Source organism: Bufo gargarizans, unplaced genomic scaffold, assembly GCF_014858855.1.
Source record: "Bufo gargarizans isolate SCDJY-AF-19 unplaced genomic scaffold, ASM1485885v1 fragScaff_scaffold_726_pilon:::fragment_2:::debris, whole genome shotgun sequence".
Lineage (NCBI taxonomy): Eukaryota > Metazoa > Chordata > Amphibia > Anura > Bufonidae > Bufo > Bufo gargarizans.
In genome coordinates this window covers 438,688-464,324 of record NW_025334173.1, presented here as the reverse complement: position 1 = coordinate 464,324, position 25,637 = coordinate 438,688, and the positions used below count along the sequence as shown (strand labels likewise).

The window sequence follows — 25,637 nt, the reverse complement described above, 5'->3', positions numbered from 1 at the left end:
AGAACTAGGTCGTCGACAGCGAGAGCTTGAGGGTCCCTGGATCGCGCGACATAGCGCGGGAGCCTGTGATTGAGGCGCGACGTGAAGAGATCCACGTCCGGAGTTCCTCAACGGTGACAAAGTTGGAGAAACACTTCTGGGTGGAGAGACCATTCGCCCGGGTCGACGAGCTGACGACTGAGGAAGTCTGCCGCCCAATTGTCGACCCCGGGAATGTGTACGGTGGAGAGATGCCTCTCCGCCCACTTTAGGATATGGGAGGCTTCCTTTAGGGCCATCACACTCCTGGTGTCCCCTTGGTGGTTCAGATAGGCCACGGCGGTGGAGTTGTCCGTCTGAACCCGGATCGGGAGACCGCGGAGACGTGGTGTCCAGTGAGACAGTGCCAGGAAAATTGCCCGTAGCTCGAGAACATTGATCTGCAGGGAAGACTCCTGAGAAGACCAAAGACCCTGGACAGTGAGGGACTCGAAGACCGCCCCCCAACCCGAGAGGCTGGCGTCCGTCGTGAAGAAAGGACCGGCCCAGGGACACCGTCCGAGGATTCAGCCACCAGGAGAGATCTTGGCGAAGCTGGGGAGGGAGACGAGTCCGGCAATCGAGGCCTGCCGGGGACTTGTCCCACCTGGATAGGATGAACAGCTGAAGGTCCCGAGAGTGGAATTGGGAATAGCTTCGAAAGAGGCCACCATCCTCCCCAGGACGTGCATACACGTCCTTATGGTCAGAGAGGACGGGCTGCGGAGACGAGTCACCCCCGCCTGAAGAGAGGCAATTTTTTTCCGGGGGAAGGAACACCCGCACGAGGCGAGTGTCGAAAATCATGCCTAGAAAGAGCATCCTCCGGCAAGGGACGAGAGAGGACTTGGAGTGGTTGATGAGCCACCCGAATTGGGCAAGAGCAGAGAGGGTGATGTGTAGGCTGGACAGGTTGTCCTCCAATGACGGGGCCCTAATCAGAAGGTCGTCCAGGTAAGGCACCAAGGCGACCCCCCTGGCACGGAGAAGGGCCACGAGAGGCGCTAGCACCTTGGTGAAAACCCTCGGAGCGGAGGCCAGGCCGAAGGGCAGGGCGACAAACTGAAAATGAAGAGAAAACCCACCCATCGAAGGAACTTTTGATGGGAGAGGGCAATGGGGACTTGCAGATAAGCGTCCTGGATGTCGATGGACGACAGGAACTCGTCCGCCTCCAGGGAGGCGATCACCGACCGGAGGGACTCCATACGAAAATGACTGACCCGGACGAAGTGATTGAGCGCCTTCAGGTCCAGTATTGGACGGAGCAAACCGTCCTTTTTGGGAACCATAAACAGATTCGAGTAGAAACCCCGAAAGCGTTCTGACTCAGGAACCGGAACGATGACCCCCAGAGAGCGAAGGGAACGAATGGCCTGAAAAAACTCTTCTGCCCTGGCTGGAGACCTCTGGGGCGACGTCAGGAAGAACTGTCCCGATGGAAGATCGGAAAATTCGATCTTGTATCCGGAGGAAACCACCTCCAGAACCCAAGCGTCTTCCACGCTTGCTTGCCAGATGTTCTGAAAGGCGAGCAGACTCCCTCCCACCTTGACCGAAGCCGAGTCATGCGGAAGGAGGCTTAGCGGACTGGGGGCGAGCAGGTTTGGGCTTGGCATGCCAAGATGGCTTGGCCTTAAAGGAAGGCCTGGTGGACTTCTTGTCTGATCGGGCGGAAGGGGCCCGAAAGGACTGCGCCCAAGAGGACGACCCAGGGAAGCGACAGCAGCGAGGTTGATTCTGGGGGAGAAGGGAACTCTTACCACCAGTGGCCTCAGAGATGAGCTCCTCCACACGCTTCCCAAAGAGCTTCCCACCGAGAAAGGGAAGGGAAATTAGAGCCTTCTTGGAGGCGGAATCTGCCGCCCAAGAACGAAGCCAGATGGTGCGGCGGATGGCCACGGAGTTAGCAGCCGGAGCGGCGGGCTGATTCCATAGAGGCATCGCAAAGAAACTTGGACGCCTGGTAAATTTGAGAGGCAAGCACTGCCAGTTCCCCCTGGACAGAGTCTGGAGGTAAGGCCCGAACAAGCTGTTTTGCCCAGATTGCCGCCTCCTGGGTGGCTAAGGCATGCGCTAACGCAGGACGGATGGCGGCACCCACTGCCACGAAAACAGACTTGGCCAAAGAGTCGACCCGTTTGTCAGTGGGATCCGACAAGGAAGCCACGTCAGCCAGGGGAAGGGTAGTAGCTTTTGCCAGGCGAGCAACCTGAGGAGGGACCGTCCAGAGATTTACAGATTCCTCAGAAAAAGGATAAGGGACATCAGAGGCCTTGGTAAGGTGAAGGCACCGATCGGGGTGACGCCACTCCTTAGCCAGAAGTGCGTCAAGATCCTTGTGATTCGGGAAAACCACAGCGGACCGTCTAGAACGGCGGAAGGACACCGACTCCTGGGAGGAGGAAGAAGGAACGTCCTGCACATGGAGCGCGTCCCGGACAGCTTTGATGAGATCCTGTATGGCCTCAGACATCGCCGAGCACCTCTCTGATTCAGAATCAGAAGCGGAGGAGTCCCCAGGAGCGGCGGAAGCAGAAATCTCGCCCGTCTCAGACCTATCCGGGGAATGATCCGGGGTAGCTGAGGAAGAGTGGGACCCGGCCGAGACCGTACGAGGTCGCTTGCGGGACCGCGTGCCAGAGCTAGAACGGACGTCCCCAGCGGGGGGAAGTCCCTGCCAGAGGCGGCCGCAATTTGAGCAGGCAGACTGTCCAAGGACTGCGCCAGGGATTGGGAGAGGCTGGCAAGGTTGCCTATGGCTTGGGACAGGGTAGCAGCCCATTCCGGAAGAACCGACAAAGAGGGGGCCGCAGGAGCGGAGTGGGCAGGCCTGGGGTTGAGGCACTGCGCGCAGAGAGAGGTAGACTGGCCGCATGGGAACTTGCTATTGCACATGGAACATGCATAATGAGTGGAAATGGCGGCAGGGGGTGTGGGGTCCTGACCAGAGGAAGACATGAGGGCGGATGGTGGAGCCTGCAAAAGAAAAAAGTCAGCCAAAGGCTGCCTACCAGACCCAATGGGGCTGTGTCCAGACAGAGAACCGATCGCAGGGATGGTGCAAGATGGTGAAAAAACAGAGACTGCAGGAAGGAAGGAGCCAGAAGAGAAGGAAAGCCCCCCCAGGAGCCCGCGCTGAAACAGGGTTGGTCAGAAACAAACGCCTCCCAGGGCTCCACCCACAGAGGGGAGGGAGAAAGAAGCAAAGCCCGGGAAGCAAGGAGAAGACGGAGGCGGAGTTTCGCCCCACGTGACCTGCGGCCTAGTAGGCCGAAAAAGCCGGGGCCTCGATTGAGAACGTGCGGCCGGAAACGGACGCCCGCGGTCACGTCCGGAAGCAGCAGCAAGAGCGTGGACACAGCACCGATGCGCGGGGGCCCAGAATAGGGCAGGTAGGTGCAGGCAATGATCGCCGTGATAACGGCCGTCTTAAAGGGCCAGGCCCAGGAAGAAACATGTGCCCCCTTGTAGGAGACCCGGCCCAAAAAAGATCCCTTGGGGATGAGTAGGTGCCGCAGGCAGTGCCCCCTTGCACAACAGCGGCCGTCTTAAAGGGCCAGGCCCAGGAAAAAGCATGTGTCTCTTGTTTTACAGCTACTCTAAGGGGAAGGGAGAAGGAGGGGGGGCTACAGGGTCCCCGAAATGGATCCGGATCCCTACTCACCTTCCGACGTCTTCAGGCGCGGCAATGACCACCCCCTCGGCGGCCGTGGGTCCACCGGAATTCCACTGCGGAAGCAGATCAAACGGGGACTGGGTGGCTGCCAGGTACCCAAGTATGCGCCCGCAGGGGGCAACTAAAGTGGAACACGATGGAGCCACCCATGCAGCAGGCCGAAACCTGCAGAGAAAAAAAGAGAAAAATAACCTGCGATGACCAAGGCTGACCTGCGAAAAAAAGACAGCAGGTCATGTCTGCCTCCTACGGACACTAGAACTAGACTGTTCTCCCTCGGCTCTGGCAGAGGGGTATAGCCCACCTGGGAGGAGCCAACACTTTTTTTGTTTCTAGTGTCAGCCGGGATATACCCATGGTGCTGTGTCCCCCAATGCCATGCACGAGAAAATAAAAAATTCCTACAGTATGGGGGACATTATTTTAGCTGGGGGCCTACGGTCCTGTGGGTGTTCTCAGAAGGGTGGGTCAAATTCATCTATTTTTCATGTCCGTTTTTAACGGACATGAAAAACTGATGCAAAACGGACATTAAAAATGGACACACAGCCAGAAAATGGATGCACACACTGATGCAAAATGGCCATGAAAAACTGACAGTGTGCATGAGGCCTTAGGCTTCGTTCACATCACTGTTCAGCCTTTCCGTTCTCCTGCCCAGTTTAAGAGCAGGAGAATGGAAAGGACGTATTCGGCACATAGCTGAGCCGAACGGAGCCCAAGGACCCCATAGGCTAACCTAGGAGGGAGGCATACAAGGGGTTAATTATTGTCACCGATGCTGGTGGATAGTGTCAGTAACAGCCAGGCCCCTGCCGCTAATCATACGAGCGCAGCTTCTGCACCCTCCCTATCAGTGTGCCATACATGTAAGGCGCTGGGACTTTAGGGGTTATACGCCAGTGCGACATTTTGTTATACGTGTGTTTTTGTGCTACATTCTACACTTTGGAGTCGGGGGGGGACCCCAATAAATGTACACCTGGAAACAGGCGTAAATCTTGGCGCAAAAACGACTCCAGTCAGGGACCGTTGTAGTTTCTACATCTGGTGCGCAGACTGCCGGAGGCAAGCCTTATAAATTATGTGCATCCTCTGCCAGCACAAAGGGGTAAAAAGACCGGATAAAAAGCTGGGCGCCCCCATTGTATAGCAAGCACAAGTGACCAATCTAGGGACCTGGCATCTAGCAGCTCCACACCTGTCATGGCATCCATTACCTCCAGCCAGGGGTCATGAAATAACACACCGGTCTACTGCTGCAGCAACACTCTGCATCACTATGGCCCCTAGTTCCCTGCACAGGTGGGGTCTCACCTTCCAGCCATTGATAGCAGCTTATGAATGACCTAAATAACAACTTCCACATAGTAACAAAACAAATCCCACTGAGGCTGTTGTGTAAATTAACAGAGCAATAGGCGCACCTTCCCGCCTCCCTTCACTCCTGAGGGCTGAAACTGTGGAGAGTCACTCTGCGCATGTGCAGTGGGGCGCGCTTTATGACTGACACATAGTCACATACCCGGCGACTTAGTGAGATGTAAGTCACTACTAAAGAGCTGGAAGTGGAGGGACTCGGTATAGACCATTAAGCCGTTGCTTCTCTTATTATTACTTTTGCCCACAAGAAAGATGTCGGGGAAGGGCGGAAGCGGTGTAAGCAGTCATGTGACCACACAGTCCCGTGCCGCGATGTCTGCAGCCTAGAGTTATGTGTACGTTGCACGGCTCGTCACGATGCAAGGCAGGTGCTTGTGTGCAGGATGGGTATAGCTGTGGCCTCTCGTGCTTTAGTATATTATATGCAGGATATACTCCAGTGTTTGCTACTTTATCTACTGTGTAGAGTAAAGCTCCTTTTCCTGCTCTGCTATGGATGGCATGTTTACAAGTAGGTTTTCCTATGCCCTGACCTATCGCAGATTCAGCTTAGCACACTGAGACTTAAAGGGGTTGTTCACCTTTTGGGGCGTTTGGCAGACCTGTAAAATGACTCTCTGGGGTCCCCCTCTGTCAGACACTGCTGCTGTCAGTCTGTGGTGGCAGTGCTGACCTGCTCACCTCTGTGTCACATGATCAGTTGACCTGACACAAGGGGAGCAGGTTAGGGTGGGTTCACATCACATTTTAAGCCTCCATTTGATGTATAAGTTGGGGGGGGGGGGGGGGGGAAGGATACAACAACGCAGCACTCCACGTTCTTTTATCCTGCACAGTCCGGTAAAAAAAAAAAAAAGTATATTTATTTTATTTTTACAGCAGAACTGTATGGTGAATTATGCCACTGTATGGTAGCTGAGGCATCCTTTTAACATACACGTTAAACGTATGGCGAAACGTGATGTGAACCCAGCCTTACTGCTGTGGCCAGCCATGCCTGTAAGGATGGAGCTACACGCTGACTTATGTCTGAGAGAATCATTTGCATGGTCATGTTATATCTGGGATTTGGTGCGGAAGCATTGTGGTCGGTCATGGTAAAGTCGTGTGTGACCAAACATCCAGCAGTGTTTAATTTATTTATTTTGGGGAGGGGGGGCTGTCGCAGCACCATGTCAGGAGTATCATCATGACCTCATTGACTATCACCAAATGAGATGTGGCATTCTGATCTTAATCATGTGCAGCACATTCACTGTGTAGCCCCAGCCTTACCCCCACTAACGTGGTGTTGCCAACCTGCCAAAAAATGTGCCTAGCAGCATGTTGGTATGCACATTAGTTGTTATTGATCGCACGTTTTTGTGGGTAAAGCTGCAGTTTACCTGCCAAATTGCATTAAAGGGGTTGTGTCACTTCAGCAAATAGCATTTATTATGTAGAGAAAGTTAAAGTAGTTATCCAACCCCTATAATGCCCAGACCCCTCCCACAGGTTGTACTTACCTTGCTCCCTGGCACCCGCGTTGATTCTGATGCCCACACGGCCGCCTCTGGATCCCCCGCATATGCATATTGTCTCCTTTGCTGGCTGGATTAATTATCCTATCACATTATACTCTGCTCGTTTCCATGGTTACGTCCACCCTGCAATCCAGCAGCAGTGGTCGTGCTTGCACACTATAGGAAAAAGCTCTAGCCCAGGGATCAGCAACCTTAGGCACTCCCAGCATGCACACCTCCATTGCTGTTCTCAGAACTTCCAGAGAAGTAAATGAAGCATGCTGGGAGTCGTAGTTTTACCACAGCTGGAGTGCCGGAGGTTGCTGATCCCTGCTCTAGCCTATGAGCGCGTCCATGGTCCTGGCCACCAGAGAGGCTGACGCTTTTTCCTATAGTGTGCAAGCACGACCACCACTGCTGGATTACAGGATGGTCGTAACCATGGAAACAAGTAGTGTATAATGTGATGGAAAAATAAATCCAGCTAGCAATACGAACAATAACAGTACATTAGTACGTGCCTTGTATTAACTTTCTCTACATGATAAATGCCACTTGCTGAAGTGACACAATCCCTTTAATGGGGTTCTGCAGTTCTTTTACACTGATGTATCCTAGTCTAGACAGATCATCAGCGGGGGAAAGACACCCGGGAGCCCCGCTGATCAGCTGTTTAAGAAGGCAGCGGCGCTCCAGCCTTCTCACTGTTTACCGCTGGCCTAGTGACGTCACGCCTAGTATCACTGGCCTGGGTGCGGGTAAGCTCCATTCAAGCGAACAGAGCTTAGCCGCGCCAGTGATACTAGTCATGATGTCACTGGGCCTAAAGAAATCTGGAGTGCCACTGCCTTCTCAAACAGCAGATCAGCGGGGCTCCCGGGTGTCGACCCCCACCGATGAGATGCTGATGAGGATACATCATCCGTGTAAAAGAACTGCAGAACCTTTTTTTTTTTTTTTAAACCAAATTTTATTCATTTAGTTTGACCAACATTAGTTACATATACAGTATACATTCTTCCAATGTTTACAATAACATTTTGCAAAAGCATTTTGACAAGTGATATACAGAAATATCAATCGGAGGATGCTGCAGAACCTTTTAAGGGATCATGCACACAAACGTATTTTTGGTCCACATCTGATCTGCATTCTTTAGGGGGTCGGATGTGGACCCATTCATTTTAATGGGGCCGCCAAAAATACGGACAGCACGACGTGTGCTGTCCGCATCCCCGGAGCTTCTAAGTTTCATATAGTAAGTATAGCAGTGATGCAGTTTACATTTATTCATGTTTCCAGCGTTTGCATGTGTCGTTGCGCATGGCAGTGTGCTGCTACTTGTTTACTTTTAGCAGTGTGAACACAGCCATGTTTTCATGAACTAGTAAAAGGTGGCTCTACCAAGAATTTCTAACATCGGGCTTCTTTTCACAGCAGTAAATATAACACAGTTATGGTAACACAGCTGGAGATAAATCCCACAAGTCAGGTAAGCAACGTTCCCTTCCTTACTGCCTATTGAAGTGAATAGGAGCAGCACTGCTATGCCATCAGCCAATCGGTGCGGCTGATCAGATATCGATAGCCTATTCTGAGGAAAAGACTCAGAAAACACCCCTTTGATTTTGTGTTGTACAGATCACTAGGGGGCAGTGATGGCCAGTTCGCCCGCGAACACATGCGGGCTGCCATCTTAAATCATAAGTCCGGCGAGGCACAGGTAAGTCCTTACCTGTGCCTGCACAGTGAGCCGGTCTGAAACAAATGCGGTCACCGGGAGCAGGCAGTTCAGAGAACAGCCCGATGAAGGCTGCCGGTGGCTGTTCTCTGAACTGCCTGCGGTCACGATGGGGAGTGGGGAAAACCCCCCACCGTACGATGACTGGGGGATAAGGAAAACTAGGCCTGAACACAAGGATAAGGGAGCAGGTCACCTCCTAATGCATCCCTATACCTAGCCCTAACGCCTAACCGTATGAGTGGACCTGGATGGTAGGACGGCTCATACCCTGGATACCTAAGGCCCTGAGAATCCCTCACAAAAGGAGCTGAGGAGAGGCGCCCTGTTCTTCCAGGACACAGAAGAACAGGAGTCTCAAAAGGCCTAGCAGCAGGGAAAGGAAAAGACCGTATGCAGCAATAGGAACAGCAGGTAAGAAAACAAGACAACACACCTACCTGCCGCTGCCACAACAACTGGAACCCGTGAATACGTACCGGAGCCCTAACACCAAACAGGACACCATACCAGCAACTCTCACAGGTATCCAGCACACCAGACTCCGCCTTGACCCCCATGCCACAAGGTGCGTGGCAGCCCCACATACAGGCTAGTGGTACAATAACAACACACCAAACAGACAACACATGTAAGCGAGGGAAGACATCGCCCTCACTCTGGGAGATGGAACATTAAGACCAGGAGCATAACTCCAGCACACACCATGGCTGGAGTACCACTGACTCCCGGCCTCTAGCCACAGGTAGGATGAAGCACCTAGTGACCACGCCCAACAAGGTGGTTAACTCCTCCAGCACCAGACAAAGGAGGAAACAACTGACAGGGCAAGTGCACACACCAGCATAAAAAGCTATACGTTGCCGTAGGCAACAACATGCAAGGCAACCATGTCACGGCACACACCACAAGGGCCGTGACACTGTCCCCGCATGCTGAAACAGCAACACGTTGCCACAGGCAACAGCAAGAGTGGCATAAGTGTCACAGCGCACACCAAAGGCCGTGACACCTGCTCCCGGTGACCGCATTTGTTTCAGACCAGCTCGCGGAGCAGGCACAGGTAAGGACTTACCTGTGCCTCGCCAGACTTGTGATTTAAGATGGCAGCCCGCATGTGTTTGTGGGCGAACTAGCCATCACTGCTAGGGGGTATTTACCAAGGCTTTTACACCACTATTGTGGAATAAAAAAGCCACAAATTATCGCACACAGCGTATTTGTGCCATAATTTGCAACTTTTTTTAGCTTCTGTAACTTTTTTTAGTGTGGCGAGAAAAGGGGCAGGGCTAAGCAGGAGGGGTGGGGTCTGTGCAGCCCTCTGGATATACTATAACGTATGGCAGAAACTGGCGTAGATCTCATTTGCTGGCGCTTAGAGGGGTGGAGTTGTGCCCAATAGTGCAGGGAGATCAAGGCAGGCAAGGTTTATCTCTGCCAGATTCACATAAAATCTGTACAAAATGACATTTTGCCATGTTCCAATAGCTTATGGAGTTATTCTTCTAAGACTAAGGCCTCATGCACACGACCGTTGTGTGCATCCGTGGCCGTTGTGCCGTTTTCCGTTTTTTTTCGCGGACCCATTGACTTTCAATGGGTCCGTGGAAAAATCGGAAAATGCACCGTTTGGCAGCCGCATCCGTGATCCGTGTTTCCTGGCCGTGAAAAAAATATGACCTGTCCTATTTTTTTCACGGCCAACGGTTCACGGACCCATTCAAGTCAATGGGTCCGTGAAAAATCACGGATGCACACAAGATTGTCATCCGCGTCCGTGATCCGTGTCCGTTTTTTCCTATCATTTCAATGGCAAACTTGACTTAGATTTTTTTTTCATTTTTCATGTCCGTGGATCCTCCAAAAATCAAGGAAGACCCACGGACGAAAAAACGGTCACGGATCACGGACCTACGGATCCCGTTTTTGCGGACCTTAAAAAAAACGGTCGTGTGCATGAGGCCTAAGGCTATCTAGTGACTTCTGGTCATGCAAGTTTAAAGAGGTTTTCCGGGCTTTTACTATTGATGACCTTTCCTCAGGATAGGTCATCAATATCAGATCAGACCGTCCAGGGAGACAGCGCACGCGCAGTGCCCCTTCTGTCTTCCTGTGTGCTGTTATATGTCTATGGGGCAGCAGTGGGCAGGAAGGGAGATGGCATGTGCCTACTAAGCGCGCCGTCTCCCCGTACAGCTGATCGGCAGGGGTATCGGATCTCCGCCAATCTGATATTGATGACCTATCCTGAGGATAGGTCATCAATAGAAAAAGCCTGGACAACCTCTTTATTATCACAGAAGTAGCACTGCCAGTCATGCAGAAATCCAGCAGGTTTCACACGAGCGAGTTTTCCGCGCGGGTGCAATGCGTGATGTGAACGCATAGCACCCGCACTGAATCCTGACCCATTCATTTCAATGTGTCTGTGTCCATGAGCGTTTTTTTTCACGCATTAGTTCTGTGTTGCGTGAAAAACGCAGCATGTTCTATATTGTGCATTTTTCACACAGCCCTGGCCCCATAGAAGTGAATAGGGCTTCAGTGAAAAACGCATTGCATCCGGAAGCAAGTGCAGATGCAATGCATTTTTCACTGATGGTTGCGAAGAGATGTTGATTGTAAACCTTACGTTTTTTTATCACGCGCATGAAAAACGCATCAAAACACATTGCACTCATGCGGAAAAAACTGAACGCAATCGTAGACTAAGGCACACGACAGTATTTTTTCACTGTCCGCAAAACGGGGTTCCGTTGGTCCGTGATCCGTGACCGTTTTTTCGTCCGTGGGTCTTTATTGATTTTTGGAGGATCCACAGACATGAAGAAAAAGTCGTTTTGGTGTCCGCCTGGCCGTGCGGAGCCAAACGGATCCGTCCTGAATTACAATGCAAGTCAATGGGGACGGATCCGTTTGACGTTGACACAATATGGTGCAATTGCAAACGGAGTCCCTTTTATACCATCGGATCAGAGTTTTCTCCAATCCGATGGTATATTTTAACTTGAAGCGTCCCCATCACCATGGGAACGCCTCTATGTTATAATATACTGTCGGATATGAGTTACATCGTGAAAACTCATATCCGACAGTATATTCTAACACAGGCGTTCCCATGGTGATGGTTAGAATATACTACAAACTGTGTACATGACTGCCCCCTGCTGCCTGGCAGGACCCGATCTCTTACAGGGGGCCGTGATCAGCACAATTAACCCCTCAGGTGCCGCACCTGAAGGGGTTAATTGTGCGTATCATAGCCCCCTGTAAGAGATCAGGGGCTGCCAGGCAGCAGGGGGCAGACCCCCCCCCCCCCTTCCCCAGTTTGAATATCATTGGTGGCCAGTGTGCGGCCTCCCCCGGCCCCCCTCCCTCCCTCTATTGCATTAATAACATTGGTGGCAGCGGAGTTCCGATCGGAGTCCCAGTTTAATCGCTGGGGCTCCGATCGGTAACCATGGCAACCAGGACGCTACTGCAGTCCTGGTTGCCATGGTTACTTAGCAATAGTAGAAGCATCATACTTACCTGCTGGCTGGTAAGTGACAGGTCTGTGCGGCGCATTGCTGTCACTTACCAGTAGGAGGAGCTCCCGGCCGGACACAGACATCGCAGCAGCCAGCAGGTAAGTATGATGCTTCTACTATTGCTAAGTAACCATGGCAACCAGGACTGCAGTGGCGTCCTGGTTGCCATGGTTACCGATCGGAGCCCCAGCGATTAAACTGGATCGGAACTCCGCTGCCACCAATGATCGGGGGGGGGGGGGAGAGGGGAGGCCGCACACTGCCACCAATGTTATTAATGCAATAGAGGGAGGGAGGGGGGGCCGGGGAGGCCGCACACTGTGCCACCAACGTATTAATACAATAGAGGGAGGAAGGGGGGGGGGCGCACACTGTGCGACGAATGAAATTTAAACTGGTGAGGGAGGGGGGTCTGCCCCCTGATCTCTTTCTCTTACAGGGGGCTATGATACGCACAATTAACCCCTTCAGGTGCAGCACCTGAGGGGTTAATTGTACGGATCACAGCCCCCTGTAAGAGATCGGATGCTGCCAGGCAGCAGGGGGCAGTCATGTACACAGTTCGTTCTATATTCTAAACTCAGCTCTGAAAAAGCTTTTATGCAGACGGATCTTCGGATCTGTCTGTATGAAAGTAACCTACGGCCACGGATCACGGACACGGATGCCAATCTTGTGTGCATCCGTGTTCTTTCATGGACCCATTGACTTGAATGGGTCCGTGAACCGTTGTCAGTCAAAAAAATAGGACAGGTTTTTTGACGGACAGGATACACTGATCACGGTCTCGGCTGCAAAACGGTGCATTTTCCGATTTTTACACGGACCCATTGAAAGTCAATGGGTCCACGAAAAAAAACGGAAAACGGCACAATGGCCACGGATGCACACAACGGTCGTGTGCATGAGGCCTAAACTGACTGAAGTTGCTTGCAAAATGGTGCGAGTTTCACTGAATGCACCCTGAACGCATCCGGAGCCAATCCGTTTCGTTCGTGTAAAAGAGGCCTTACACTGACCTCCGTGGGAACCTACTGGTCACAACATGACCACCTACACTATGATTAGGCGCAAGGTATCTGGTGCCTCACGCATACAAGGAATGGTTCAGAACCAAACCAAACAAAAATGGATTGGGCATTTCTATGAGGTTCTTTAATAAGATATACGCTGAATAATCTTTAAAGGATTTAACATTTTTAGCCACTGATTCCCAAATATTATTGTCTGGGGAGCAATCATTAGGAGAAATAAAATGGCCGCTGTCCTATTAGTAAACACAGACCCTGTCTTGATCACACAGAACACCGTGGTAACGAGCCGCCTCAGTATTTTCATTATCTTAATTCCCAGAAAACCACTTTAAGGCTACATTCACACGTCAGTATTTTTCTATATCCCGAATTTCGGTCCGTTTTTTGCAGATCCGTTTTTCCTGAAAATGTTTCCGTATGTCATCCGTTTTTTGCGGATCCGCAAAAAATGGAAACATGTATAAATTTCACAAAGCAAATAAAGTTGTTTGGATTTCTTTAAAAAAAAAAAAAAAAGTGAATAAGTGATTTCTGTGGGCAGGATTTAATTTCCAGGAACGGATTCCGCATAAAACGGATGACATACGTAATGACATACGAATGTCATCCGTTTTTTGCAGAACCATTGACTTTGTATTGTACCAGGATCCGATTTTTGCGGAAAAGAATAGGACAAGTTTTCTATTTAATCGGACATGCGGAACGGAAACGGACAGCACACATTGTGTTGTCCGATTATTTTTTTTTTTTCCAGGACCCATTGAAAATGAATGGGTCCAGATCTGGTCCTGATCTGTTCCACAAAAAACGGAACAGATCAGGAAAGAAAAAACGGACGTGTGAATGGACCCTAACAATAATAAATTAAACAGGCTTTTCCAGGATAGGTTATTAATATCTGACTCCAGCCCCCCCGCAGCATCATCTTCCTAGGCCAGTGAAGTGTTCTTCATCAGTCACATGGCCTAGGTCCAGCTCAGTCCTTTTCAAGTGAATGGGCCTGGGCTTCACCACCAAGCTGTGAGGAGGCCACAGTACTCACAGGGGACTTGCGGCCTCTACAGACAGCTAATTGGGTGGGCTGGCCATAGACCCTACAGGGAAATTTCCAGGTAAGCCGATTGCTAGGGGGCCGGAGCCCTCCTCACGGCTGCTGGCCAGGTACATAACGATCTGATCCTCTCAACATTAATTAATGCTAGGAGCATATGTACTCGTGTGCTCTGCTGAATTCAGCTGTGTCCTCAGTATGGTGATACAGCAGTATTTTATGCTGCACTGTGGTATTTGGTTATGCTGGGGTGGTATTTTTTGCTGCACTACGGTATTGTTGGCCCGGCCTACTGTCAATTTGCACTCGCCTACAACATGAGGCCACTTTTAGTTTTCTTTTTTCCCCAGGGCACCTTTACGCTGGGTTCACACCTGAGCGTTTTACAGCGCGTTCCTACGCGCTGTAAAACGCACAACAGGCAAGAACCAATGATTCCCTATGGGAAGGGTTCACACCTGGGCGTTTTACAGCGCGTACGATCGCGCTGTAAAACGCCCGACGCTCAAACAAGTACAGGAGCTTTTTTTGGCGCGTTTGACGCGCGTTTGGGCCATAGACTCTTTGGACAACACTACTGTCAATCACCCAAACGCGCGTCAAACGCGCGTTCACTATTAAAAAAAACGCGCATAAAACGCGCGACAAAAACGCGCATAGAAACGCGTGTTTGAGAAACGCCTAGGTGTGAACCCAGCGTTAAGGTCCCAGTCCACCCCAGGTGGCGGATATAGATGTCCTGTCATTCCTGGAAAACCTTTTGAAGTCTTAATTTTGCTGTCTGCTCCCAGGGCCAGGCTTTTGAGTGTGGGTTGTAAGCTAGCATGCAACCTTCAGCCGCGTGTCCTATGATCCCCCTAGCATGTGCACACAGAGAGCAGGGAATAGTTTGACCTCACAAAGGTGGCTTAACTCTTCACAGGTCAGTGAGAAAACATTAAATGGACATCGGTAGGAGCCATAAACACCACAGAGCAGCATTAACATGAGTAAACCCATTAAAGGGAACCTGTCATCAACTTTACGCTGAGCTCACTGAGGGCAGGATAAATTAGTGACAGAAATGCTGATTTCAGCGGTGTGTCACTCATGAGCAAAAAGTAAGTGGTTGCTGAGAACCAGCATCATAAACATTGCAGCCCAGGGCTGGAAAAGAGTCCAATTTACCTGAGAAGAGTCATGGATATACATAATCTTCACTCTCCACCCATCTGCTGATGATTGGCAGTTCTCTCCTAGAGAGAAAGGGAGGAAACTAGGTAGAAGCCTGTCAATCAGCAGGTGGGCAGAGAGAGCAGGACTTCATGAATAACCAGGACTCTTCTCAGGTGGCCGTGACTCTTTTCCAGGCCCAGTCTGCAATGATTGTGATGTTGGTTCTCGGCAACCACTTACGCTGGGTTCAGACCTGAGCGTTCGCGATGGAGCGCTCTGTATGCGCGATTGTACGGGCGTTTGCAATCGCGCATACAGAGACAAGCGAACGCCCATTGTCGCGCGCGTTCCCGCTAAAGTCTATGTACGGGAACGCGCGACAAGACGCCCCAAAGAAGCTCATGTACTTCTTGGGGCGTCGGGCGTTTTACAGCGCGTAGGAACGCGCTGTAAAACGCTCAGGTCTGAACCCAGCCTCACTTTTATCTTATAAATGACAAACCGCTGAAATCATCTCACCTGTCTGTACTTTATTCTGCCGTTAGTATGGGCAGCATAAAGGTGATGACAGGTTCCCTTTTAGCTTGTTCTGTATAATGTTCTGGTTCTTGACTTTTTACATGTTCTTTTTGGTTAATAATCTTTTTCTGAAGGTTCAAAGACAGTCCTCATTGATCTGACACCATGGCTTCAGTGATGGATGAAGATGAAGGCTCACCATTGTTGCCATCCTCAGATCATAGGTAAGATACATTTTTTTAAAACTAACTTTGAAGTAATGTTTGTAGCAGTGGCGTTACTAGACCCAGAGCATTTCCCCACCACCTGTCATGTTGCCCCAAGTTTATGGAGATTGGAAAGTAACAAAATTCCATAACTGAAAACTTAAAGGCAATGGCACCTTTTAAAAAGGATTTTTTTTTTCATTTATGAACATTAAAGAGAATCTGTCACCATGACTTTGGACTATTAACTGCAGTAATACATGGGTAGTACTGCATACAAGGTGTCCAAATCACAATTTTTTATTTTCCTACTGCACCTCGTTCTCAGCACTCAAAGCTGTGCTGAAAAGTACCGTCTGGAGAGGACTCGTGCGCATGCGCGGCAGTCCTGACAATGTATTTAAGTGCAGCTTTAGGGCTCATGCAAACGACCGTATGTATTTTGCGGTCCGCGAAACACGGATCCACAAAAAATACGGATGACGGAAAAGCTGGCCCCTAATAGAGCAGTCCTATCCTTGTCCGTAATGCGGATAATAATTGGACATTTTTTTATTTTTTTTTTGTTGAACGGACATACGGAAACACGGAGTAACTTCCGTTTTTTTGCGGACACGTTGAAATTAATAGTTCCGCATACGGTCAGCGGAATGGACACAGAAAGAAAATACAGTCTTGTGCAATGTTGGTCAATGTTGACAACGGAAGAACAAGGAGGGGATAATACTGGAATTAATAGTCCAAAATTGTGATGACCGATTCCCTTTAATAACTCAAGGTAGGCACTAAGACTGAGATTTATCACAACCTGAACTCTAAAATTCCATTTCCAGAAAGTTGCAAAATAGGGCTTTTGACCTTTTTGGGCTTAAGAGGGCGTGGCCAGTCGCAGCAACAAATTTATCTTCATTTATGCCAGTTTTCTGACGTAAATGAAGCCAGAAATCTACGGCTGGACCCTTGGATCAAACTCTTAGAAAACGATGCCATAACTGAATTTCTTTAACTATTCAGCTTCAACATTCCTGACCCTGTACTCATAAGGTTAGATTAAGCCTGATTCCCCTCCCTCCACCCCCCCCCCCCCCCCCCTCATGTATCCGCTGTTAAATTGTTCTCCCCCAAGTTACTGTTCTTTTTGAGATGTAGCTGGGATGACCCGAATAGATTGTTACACTCAGTAATTTAGAAGTTGACTAAATTCCGAAATACTAGGAAACTGTAGTGGTATAGGCGCATAACAAATGGCAAGCATAACATTGTGCTATCAATTAAGACTTCGGTCCTAATTTGCTATTTGATTGCCTGTCGCCCCAGCATCAACTGTTATGCCTCATTCACACATCAGTGTTCGGTCAGTGATTTCCATCAGTAATTTTGAGCCTAAACCAGGTGCGGCTCTAAACACAGAACAGGAGCAGATCTTTCCATTATACCTTATGTCTCTGGAGGCTCCAATCCTGGTTTTGGCTTACAATCACTGATGGAAATCACTGACCAAACACTGACTGTGTGAATGAGGCTTTATAGGTTTGATAGCTTTTGAGAACTAGATTTGTTTTTGTTTTTTTTACATTACTACTTGATTATTGTATAATTTCATTGTAATACATGTCATGACATTTAATGCTATGTATAATAATCTTATTTACGTTTGTGATATTGATTTACATTATCATTTCATTGTGAAAAAGAATTACTTTTTGAACTTGAAAAATTGTGGTGCACCTTTCGCAGTGATTTATGTATTTTTATATTTGCATCCACAAATTATCCCATCTTGTGTAGGATGCCATTGTGGTTAATGTGGTCCACTGCCAACATCCTCCATTGTATGCATTTTTGCTGGGGATTGCCGTTAGCAATGGATCCCAAGCGGAGGAATTGCTCTTCCGGTTTTAAACATGCCACAGTGTTTGGACACAGGCCTCTCACCCAGTTAAGCCAGTACTCTCTGCTCTGCACTGATGAGGGGCAATCACCCCAAAACAGCTGTCTGCAGATGAGGTGCTGGCTTATTTAATATCCAAGTCATATCTCAAGGCTTATTTTAAGAGCTGAACATTGACTTATAGGATAGGATAGCTGCCTTACATCTGGTGGCATTAGAGGCAGAGCTTGTTAACCGCCTCCGGACCGCCTAACGCAGGATCGCGGTCCGGAGGTGGCTGTCCCAGGCAGAGTCACACACAGGCACGCGCGTTCACAGGATCGGAAGGTAAGAGAGTGGATCTACAGCCTGCCAGCGGCGATCGTTCGCTGGCAGGCTGTAGATGCGATATTTTTTTTTTTAACCCCTAACAGGTATATTAGACGCTGTTTTGATAACAGCGTCTAATATACCTGCTACCTGGTCCTCTGGTGGTCCCTTTTGCTTGGATCGACCACCAGAGGACACAGGCAGCTCAGTAAAGTAGCACCAAGCACTACACTACACCCCCCAGCCCCCCCCCCCCCCCCCCCCGTCACTTATTAACCCCTGATCACCCCCCTGTCATTGATCGCCCCCCTGTCAGGCTCCATTCAGACGTCCGTATGTGTTTTACGGATCCACGGATCCATGGATCGGATCCGCAAAACACATACGGACGTCTGAATGAAGCCTTACAGGGGGGTGATCACCCCATATAGACTCCCTGATCACCCCTGTCATTGATCACCCCCTGTCATTGATCACCCCCCTGTAAGGCTCCATTTAGACATTTTTTTGGCACAAGTTAGCGGAAATTGATTTTTTTAGTTTTTTCTTACAAAGTCTCATATTCCACTAACTTGTGTCAAAAAATAAAATCTCACATGAACTCACCATACCCCTCACGGAATCCAAATGCGTAAAATTTTTTAGACATTTATATTCCAGACTTTTTCTTACGCTTTAGGGCCCCTAAAATGCCAGGGCAGTATAAATACCCCACATGTGACCCCATTTCGGAAAGAAGACACCCCAAGGTATTCCGCGAGGGGCATATTGAGTCCATGAAAGATTGACATTTTTGTCCCAAGTGATGATTTTTTTTTTTTTTTTTTTTTTTCTTTCTTACAAAGTCTCATATTCCACTAACTTTTGACAAAAAATAAAAAATTCTAGGAACTCGCCATGCCCCTCACGGATTACTTTGGGGTGTCTTCTTTCCAAAATGGGGTCACTTGTGGGGTAGTTAGACTGCCCTGGCTTTTTAGGGGCCCTAATGCGTCAGAAGTAGTTTGAAATCAAAATGTGTAAAAAATGCCCTGTGAAATCCTAAAGGTGCTCTTTGGAATGTGGGCCCCTTTGCCCACCTAGGCTGCAAAAAAGTGTCACACATGTGGTATCGCCGTACTCAGGAGAAGTTGGGGAATGTGTTTTGGGGTGTCATTTTACATATACCCATGCTGGGTGAGAGAAATATCTCGGCAAAAGACAACTTTTCCAATTTTTTTAATACAAAGTTGGCATTTGACCGAGATATTTATCTCACCCAGCATGGGTATATGTAAAATGACACCCCAAAACACATTGCCCAACTTCTCCTGAGTACGGCGATACCACATGTGTGACACTTTTTTGCAGCCAAGGTGGGCAAAGGGGCTCCCATTCCAAAGAGCACCTTTAGGATTTCACAGGGCATTTTTTACACATTTTGATTTCAAACTACTTACCACACATAAGTCCCCTAAAAAGCCAGGGCAGTATAACTACCCCACAAGTGACCCCATTTTGGAAAGAAGACACCCCAAGGTATTTCGTGATGGGCATAGTGAGTTCATGGAAGTTTTTATTTTTTGTCACAATTTAGTGGAATATGAGACTTTGTAAGGAAAGAAAAAAAAATCATAATTTTCCGCTAACTTGTGACAAAAAATAAAAAGTTCTATGAACTCACTATGCCAATCAGCAAATACCTTAGGGTGTCTACTTTCCGAAATGGGGTCATTTGTGGGGTTTTTCTACTGTCTGGGCATTGTAGAACCTCAGGAAACATGACAGGTGCTCAGAAAGTCAGAATTGCTTCAAAAAGCGGAAATTCACATTTTTGTACCATAGTTTGTAAACGCTATAACTTTTACCCAAACCATTTTTTTTTACCCAAACATTTTTTTTTTATCAAAGACATGTAGAACAATAAATTTAGAGAAAAATTTATATATAGATGTCATTTTTTTTCTTCCCTCCCATTGTGAATGGAATTTATTTACCAAAAAAATTAAACATATACAGCCTTATTCTACATAACTAAAAAACTAATCTTTATTTCATGATGGAATAACCTTTGGATGGTAATATATTTTCCTCAAAAAGCATTTTATATAAAAAAAATCTGATTTAAATGAAAAAAATCTGATTTTTTTTATTTATTTTTTTATTTTAAATCATTGATTTTTATCCACCCTGTTTTATGGCACCCAAGTGCATGTGTTTATAACCAATTTATTAAGTAATTATGCATTTGGCTCTGAGCCGAAAGTGACACTGTTTCCACTTCCGGTTCCTGCGGCCAGCCCACCTTTTGACCTGAAGTTGCATCTGGTCCCTGTATATACAGTGGATATAAAAAGTCTACACACCCATGTTAAAACACCTGTCAGGTTTCTGTGCTGTAAAAAAATGAGAAAAAGATAAATCATTTCAGAACTTTTTCCACCTTTAATGTGATCTATAAACTGTACCACTCAATTGAAAAACAAACTGAAATCTTTTAGGTGGAGGTAAGAAAACAACAAAAAAACTAAAATAATGTGGTTGCATAACTTATAACTGGGGATGTAGCTGTGATCAGAATTAAGCAATCACATTCAAAATCATGTTAAATAGGAGTCAGCATACACCTGCCATCATTTAAAGTGCCTCTGATTAACCCCAAATAAAGTTCAGCTGCTGTAGTTGGTCTTTCCTGAAATTTTCTTAGGCTAGTTTCACACTAGCGTTCGTCGGTCCGCTCGTGAGCTCCGTTTGAAGGAGCTCACGAGCGGACCCGAACGCCTCCGTCCAGCCCTGATGCAGTCTGAATGGAGCGGATCCGCTCAGACTGCATCAGTCTGGCGGCGTTCAGCCTCCGCTCCGCTCGCCTCCGCACGGACAGGCGGACAGCTGAACGCTGCTTGCAGCGTTCAGCTGTCCGCCTGGCCGTGCGGAGGCGTGCGGATCCGTCCAGACTTACAATGTAAGTCAATGGGAACGGATCCGCTTGAAGAGGTCACCATATGGCTCAATCTTCAAGCGGATCCGTCCCCTATTGACTTTACATTGAAAGTCTGAACGGATCCGCTCAGGCATCTTGCGCACTTAGAAAATTTTCTAAGTTATTAATGCAGACGGATCCGTACTGAACGGAGCCTCCGTCTGCATTAATATGATCGGATCCGTTCAGAACGGATCCGATCAAGCGCTAGTGTGAAAGTAGCCTAAGTTGCATCGCACAGCAAAAGCCATGGTCAACAGAGAGCTTCCAAAGCATCAGAGGGATCTCATTGTTACAAGGTATCAGTCAGGAGAAGGGTACAAAATAATTTCAAAGGCATTAGGTATACCATGGAACACAGTGAAGACATCATCAAGTGGAGAAAATAAGGCACAACAGTGACATTACCAAGAACTCGATGTCCCTCCAAAATTGATGAAAAGACGAGAAGAAAACTGGTCTGGGAGGCTACCAAGAGGTACAGCAAAATTAAAGGAGCTGTAGGAATATCTGGCAAGTACTGGCTGTGTAGTACATGTGACAACAATCTCCCATATTCTTCATATGTCTGGGCTTTGGGGTAAAGTGGCAAGACTAATGCCTTTTCTTACGAAGAAAAACATCCAAGCCAGGCTACATTTTGCAAAACACATCTGAAGTCTCCCAAAACATGAGGGAAAAGGTGTTATAGTCTGATGAAACCAAGGTTGAACTTTTTGGCCATAATTTCCAAAAGATATGTTTGGCGCAAAAACAACACTGCACATCACCAAAAGAACACCATACCCACAGTGAAGCATGGTGGTGGCAACATCATGCTTTGGGCTGTTTTTCTTCAGCTGGAACTGGGGACTTAGTTAAGCTAGAGGGAATTATGAACAGTTCCAAATACCAGTCAATATTGGCACAAAACCTTCAGGCTTCTGCTAGAAAGCTGAACATGAAGAGGAACTTCATCTTTCAGCATGACAACAACCCAAAGCATACATCCAAATCAACAACGGAATGGCTTCACCAGAAGAAGATTAAAGTTTTGGAATGGACCAGCCAGAGCCCACACCTGAATCTGATTTGGAGTGTTTTTGCAAAGAGTTGGCAAATCTTTCCAAGTCAAAATGTGCCATGATGATAGACTCATACCCAAAAAGACTGAATGCTGTAATATAATCAAAAGGTGCTTCAACAGTGTATTAGTTTAAGGGTGTGCACACTTATGCAACCATAAAAGATTTTTCCCTCCACCTAAAAGATTTCAGTTTGTTTTTCAATTCAGTGGTACAGTTTATAGGTCACATTAAAGGTGGAAAAAGTTCTGAAATGATTTATCTTTGTCTCATTTTTTTACATCACAGAAACCTGACATTTTAACAGGAGTGTGTAGACTTTTTATATCCACTGTATATGGTACTATATGTGATCCATGTTATACTGCTCTTGAAAAAGGGGGATCTGCCCCGAAACGCATTGAATAAAGACTTCTACCTACCCTTGGAGCCCTAGAAACATTCTTTGGGGACACAGAAGCCCTATTAATATCTGACAAGCGACCTCAGCGGGGGAGGAGAATGTATAGGTGTATTGAGCTTATCCAATACCTCCCTCCCTGGTGAAGTAATTTTTTTACCCATATTTTCAATATTATTAATCCACTACCAGAAGGACCCCGCTTTGCACTGTTATATTTAATCTATTTCATTTAATGTTTGTGTGTGTCGTTAAAAGATATCAACAGTATCCCCCATAACAGTCACCTTTACAGCACCCGGCCCCTTTAACAGTGAACTCCACAGTCCCCCACCCCTTAACACTGACCCCGCCACTTTAAAATGGGACCTTCATAGCAGCCCGCCCCTTTAACAGTGAGTTTCACAGCACCCCACTTCCTTGACAGTGACCTCCTCAGGGGCCTGCCCCCTTAACAATGACCTCACAGTACCCTGCTGCCTTAACAGTGACCTCCAAAGCAGTTGCCCCTTTAAAAGTTGCCCCTGTCCCCTTAACAGTGACCTCCACAGCGCCCTGCACCTTTAATGCTAACGCTACACAACGACATGTGTCGTGCAACATTTTGTCTCAACAATTTTTATAATGATAGTCTATGGTGTTGCACTGCGACACGTGACGTACTGCGACTCGACAGTCGCAGAAAAATCCATCTTGTAGCAGTGTAGTTGTGCCATATGTATCGTGCGACTTATTGTTGCGCAACACATGTCGTCCTGTAGCCCTAGCCTAAAGCTGACCTACAGCAGTGAAGAAAAATGGCTGGATGATTATGGAAACTTGGCGTAAAACTGTGTGTGTATGTGGAGACTAAGGACCTGCGAACTTGTATTGGCTGATAAGGGACATGTGACCGTGTGTATGGCAGTTGGGATATGAAGAGAAAGATTGCAGGCTTGTATTGGCTAATGCAGGTCATTTTTTGGGAATATCTCAGGAACGGTACGTCCAATAGAGCTGTGACCCCCCACAAGATTTCTTTCAAGGTACCAAGGGATGTGTATACCAAGTTTCGTTGAAATCGATGGTTGCGTTTTTGAGTGATTGCGGTACATACATACACATATATATATATATATATGTCCTTCTTTTTATATATATATATATATATATATATATATATACACAAATGAAAAACCACCAGCAGCACCATCCAAGAAAAACGGGTGCAGAGCCCAAGTATGGCAATAGGTGCTTATCCACTTATGTAGGACAAAAATTGGACTTTACTCCGGAGGACTTTCCAAAAAGTCAATGAACTTTATTCACCCATAAAGTGGCACAGAGCGACGTTTCGGCTCATACATGAGCCTTTCTCAAGCATTGGTACAAAATGAACAGCAAGCATATAAAGGTGTATCAATCAAAGTGATCAGTGACGTAACATAATTGATAATTAAGAAAACCATATGGATAAAAGATATATCAAATACATAAAAAGTCAGATATCGACGCTAGAAGATAGTGACACAGTGCATACTATAGATAAAATATATTGTACAATACATTGCATACAAAACCATATAATGTGCATAACTGGATCCATCTGTATCACATATATGTGTAATCAATGCACCCACGTCATCAGTGCATTAATAAGTGGGAGGAGAGAACATATTCGTACCTGGATGAACGATGAGGCCCACATATACCGTTGGGCCGATCGGCGCGTCTGGAGATTACCTATGCGCATGTCCCGGCTGCATTACATAATCAAAACAGGGCTGAATGAAAGCACGAGTGTGCCGCAAGGTTATTAAAAAGTTAGCTGATTTCACATGCTATGATTTTTGTGGGTTTCATATTGCCGTCCTCACTGTTCAAGTAATGACCCTGAATCGTCAGGGAATTTTAGAGCTTTATTGTATTAGTGTTATTCCATGCCCCTCATATGATTTGAGCACCCTTTTACGTTTTTATTTTCTGGTTGTTATTTACAGAGTTGTGGAAACCCAACAAGAGCATAAAAGCAGATGGTGGTCCATCCGAGTCATGTACCTTACCATGTTCCTCAGCAGTGTAGGTGAGTAGTTCTTTATCAACCCAGACTCCTGACTTTTGTTAGTTGGTCTAGTCATTGTGTTTGGGCTCCATCTACCAACACATGTTTTTCCTGCTTTTGTGCTGTTGTTGACCAACCTCAAAACATATCAAGGCAGGATCATATGCATGGTTGCCATGTTTTGCTTCTCCAGGATGACATATACAGGTCCTTCTAAAAAAATTAGCATATTGTGATAAAGTTCATTATTTTCTGTAATGTACTAATAAACATTAGACTTTCATATATTTTAGATTCATTACACACCAACTGAAGTAGTTCAAGCCTTTTATTGTTTTAATATTGATGATTTGGGCATACAGCTCATGAAAACCCAAAATTCCTATCTAAAAAAATTAGCATATCATGAAAAGGTTCTCTAAACGAGCTATTAACCTAATCATCTGAATCAACTAATTAACTCTAAACACCTGCAAAAGATTCTTGAGGCATTTAAAACTCCCAGCCTGGTTCATTACTCAAAACCGCAATCATGGGTAAGACTGCCGACCTGACTGCTGTCCAGAAGGCCATCATTGACACCCTCAAGCAAGAGGGTAAGACACAGAAAGAAATTTCTGAACGAATAGGCTGTTCCCAGAGTGCTGTATCAAGGCACCTCAGTGGGAAGTCTGTGGGAAGGAAAAAGTGTGGCAGAAAACGCTGCACAACGAGAAGAGGTGACCAGACCCTGAGGAAGATTGTGGAGAAGGACCGGTGCAGCCCTTAGACTGGGCCGCTGTAAAAAAGCGACGGCCCAGCCTAAGGCCCCCTATTGACCCCTGTAAAAACACATATGGGTGGTCACTAAGGTTTTATGACATTTAAAAATGTTAATTTGACTGATAAATGTTACAAGAAAGTCATTTTCACAGACTTTCTGTTCACAGTTTTTAAAACGGTTAAATTACATTACACAATAAAAATTTTTTTATTATTGACTCATATTTCATAACTCCTGGATTAATTCTGAATATTCTGTTAAGTGAATCAATGGGTTTATTTTCAGGGTTTTCAATTGTGATGACATCAATTTGGCCATATCTTCAAAAGGTTAGTTTTCCTGTAGCTACTGTATTACCTGATATACAACCCCGATTCCAAAAAAGTTATGAC

The 25,637-nt window shown here is 47.2% G+C and overlaps 1 protein-coding gene across 6 annotated transcripts in view; it reads left to right on the top strand.

Annotated features, from left to right (window-relative positions):
- The first annotated feature begins 5,199 nt into the window (after window positions 1–5,199).
- Window positions 5,200–25,637, top strand: part of MFSD8 (major facilitator superfamily domain containing 8) — a 35,788-nt gene continuing 15,350 nt past the window's right edge. Inside the window, exons 1-5 of one of the 6 annotated variants that reach the window (XM_044273534.1) lie at window positions 5,200–5,240; window positions 8,020–8,074; window positions 15,747–15,836; window positions 24,421–24,503; window positions 25,531–25,574. In XM_044273534.1, the coding sequence (XP_044129469.1) occupies window positions 15,778–15,836; window positions 24,421–24,503; window positions 25,531–25,574 (186 nt within the window). In that variant the 5' untranslated portion in view covers window positions 5,200–5,240; window positions 8,020–8,074; window positions 15,747–15,777. The other 5 variants (XM_044273535.1, XM_044273531.1, XM_044273533.1 and 2 more) reach the window with 5 other exon arrangements.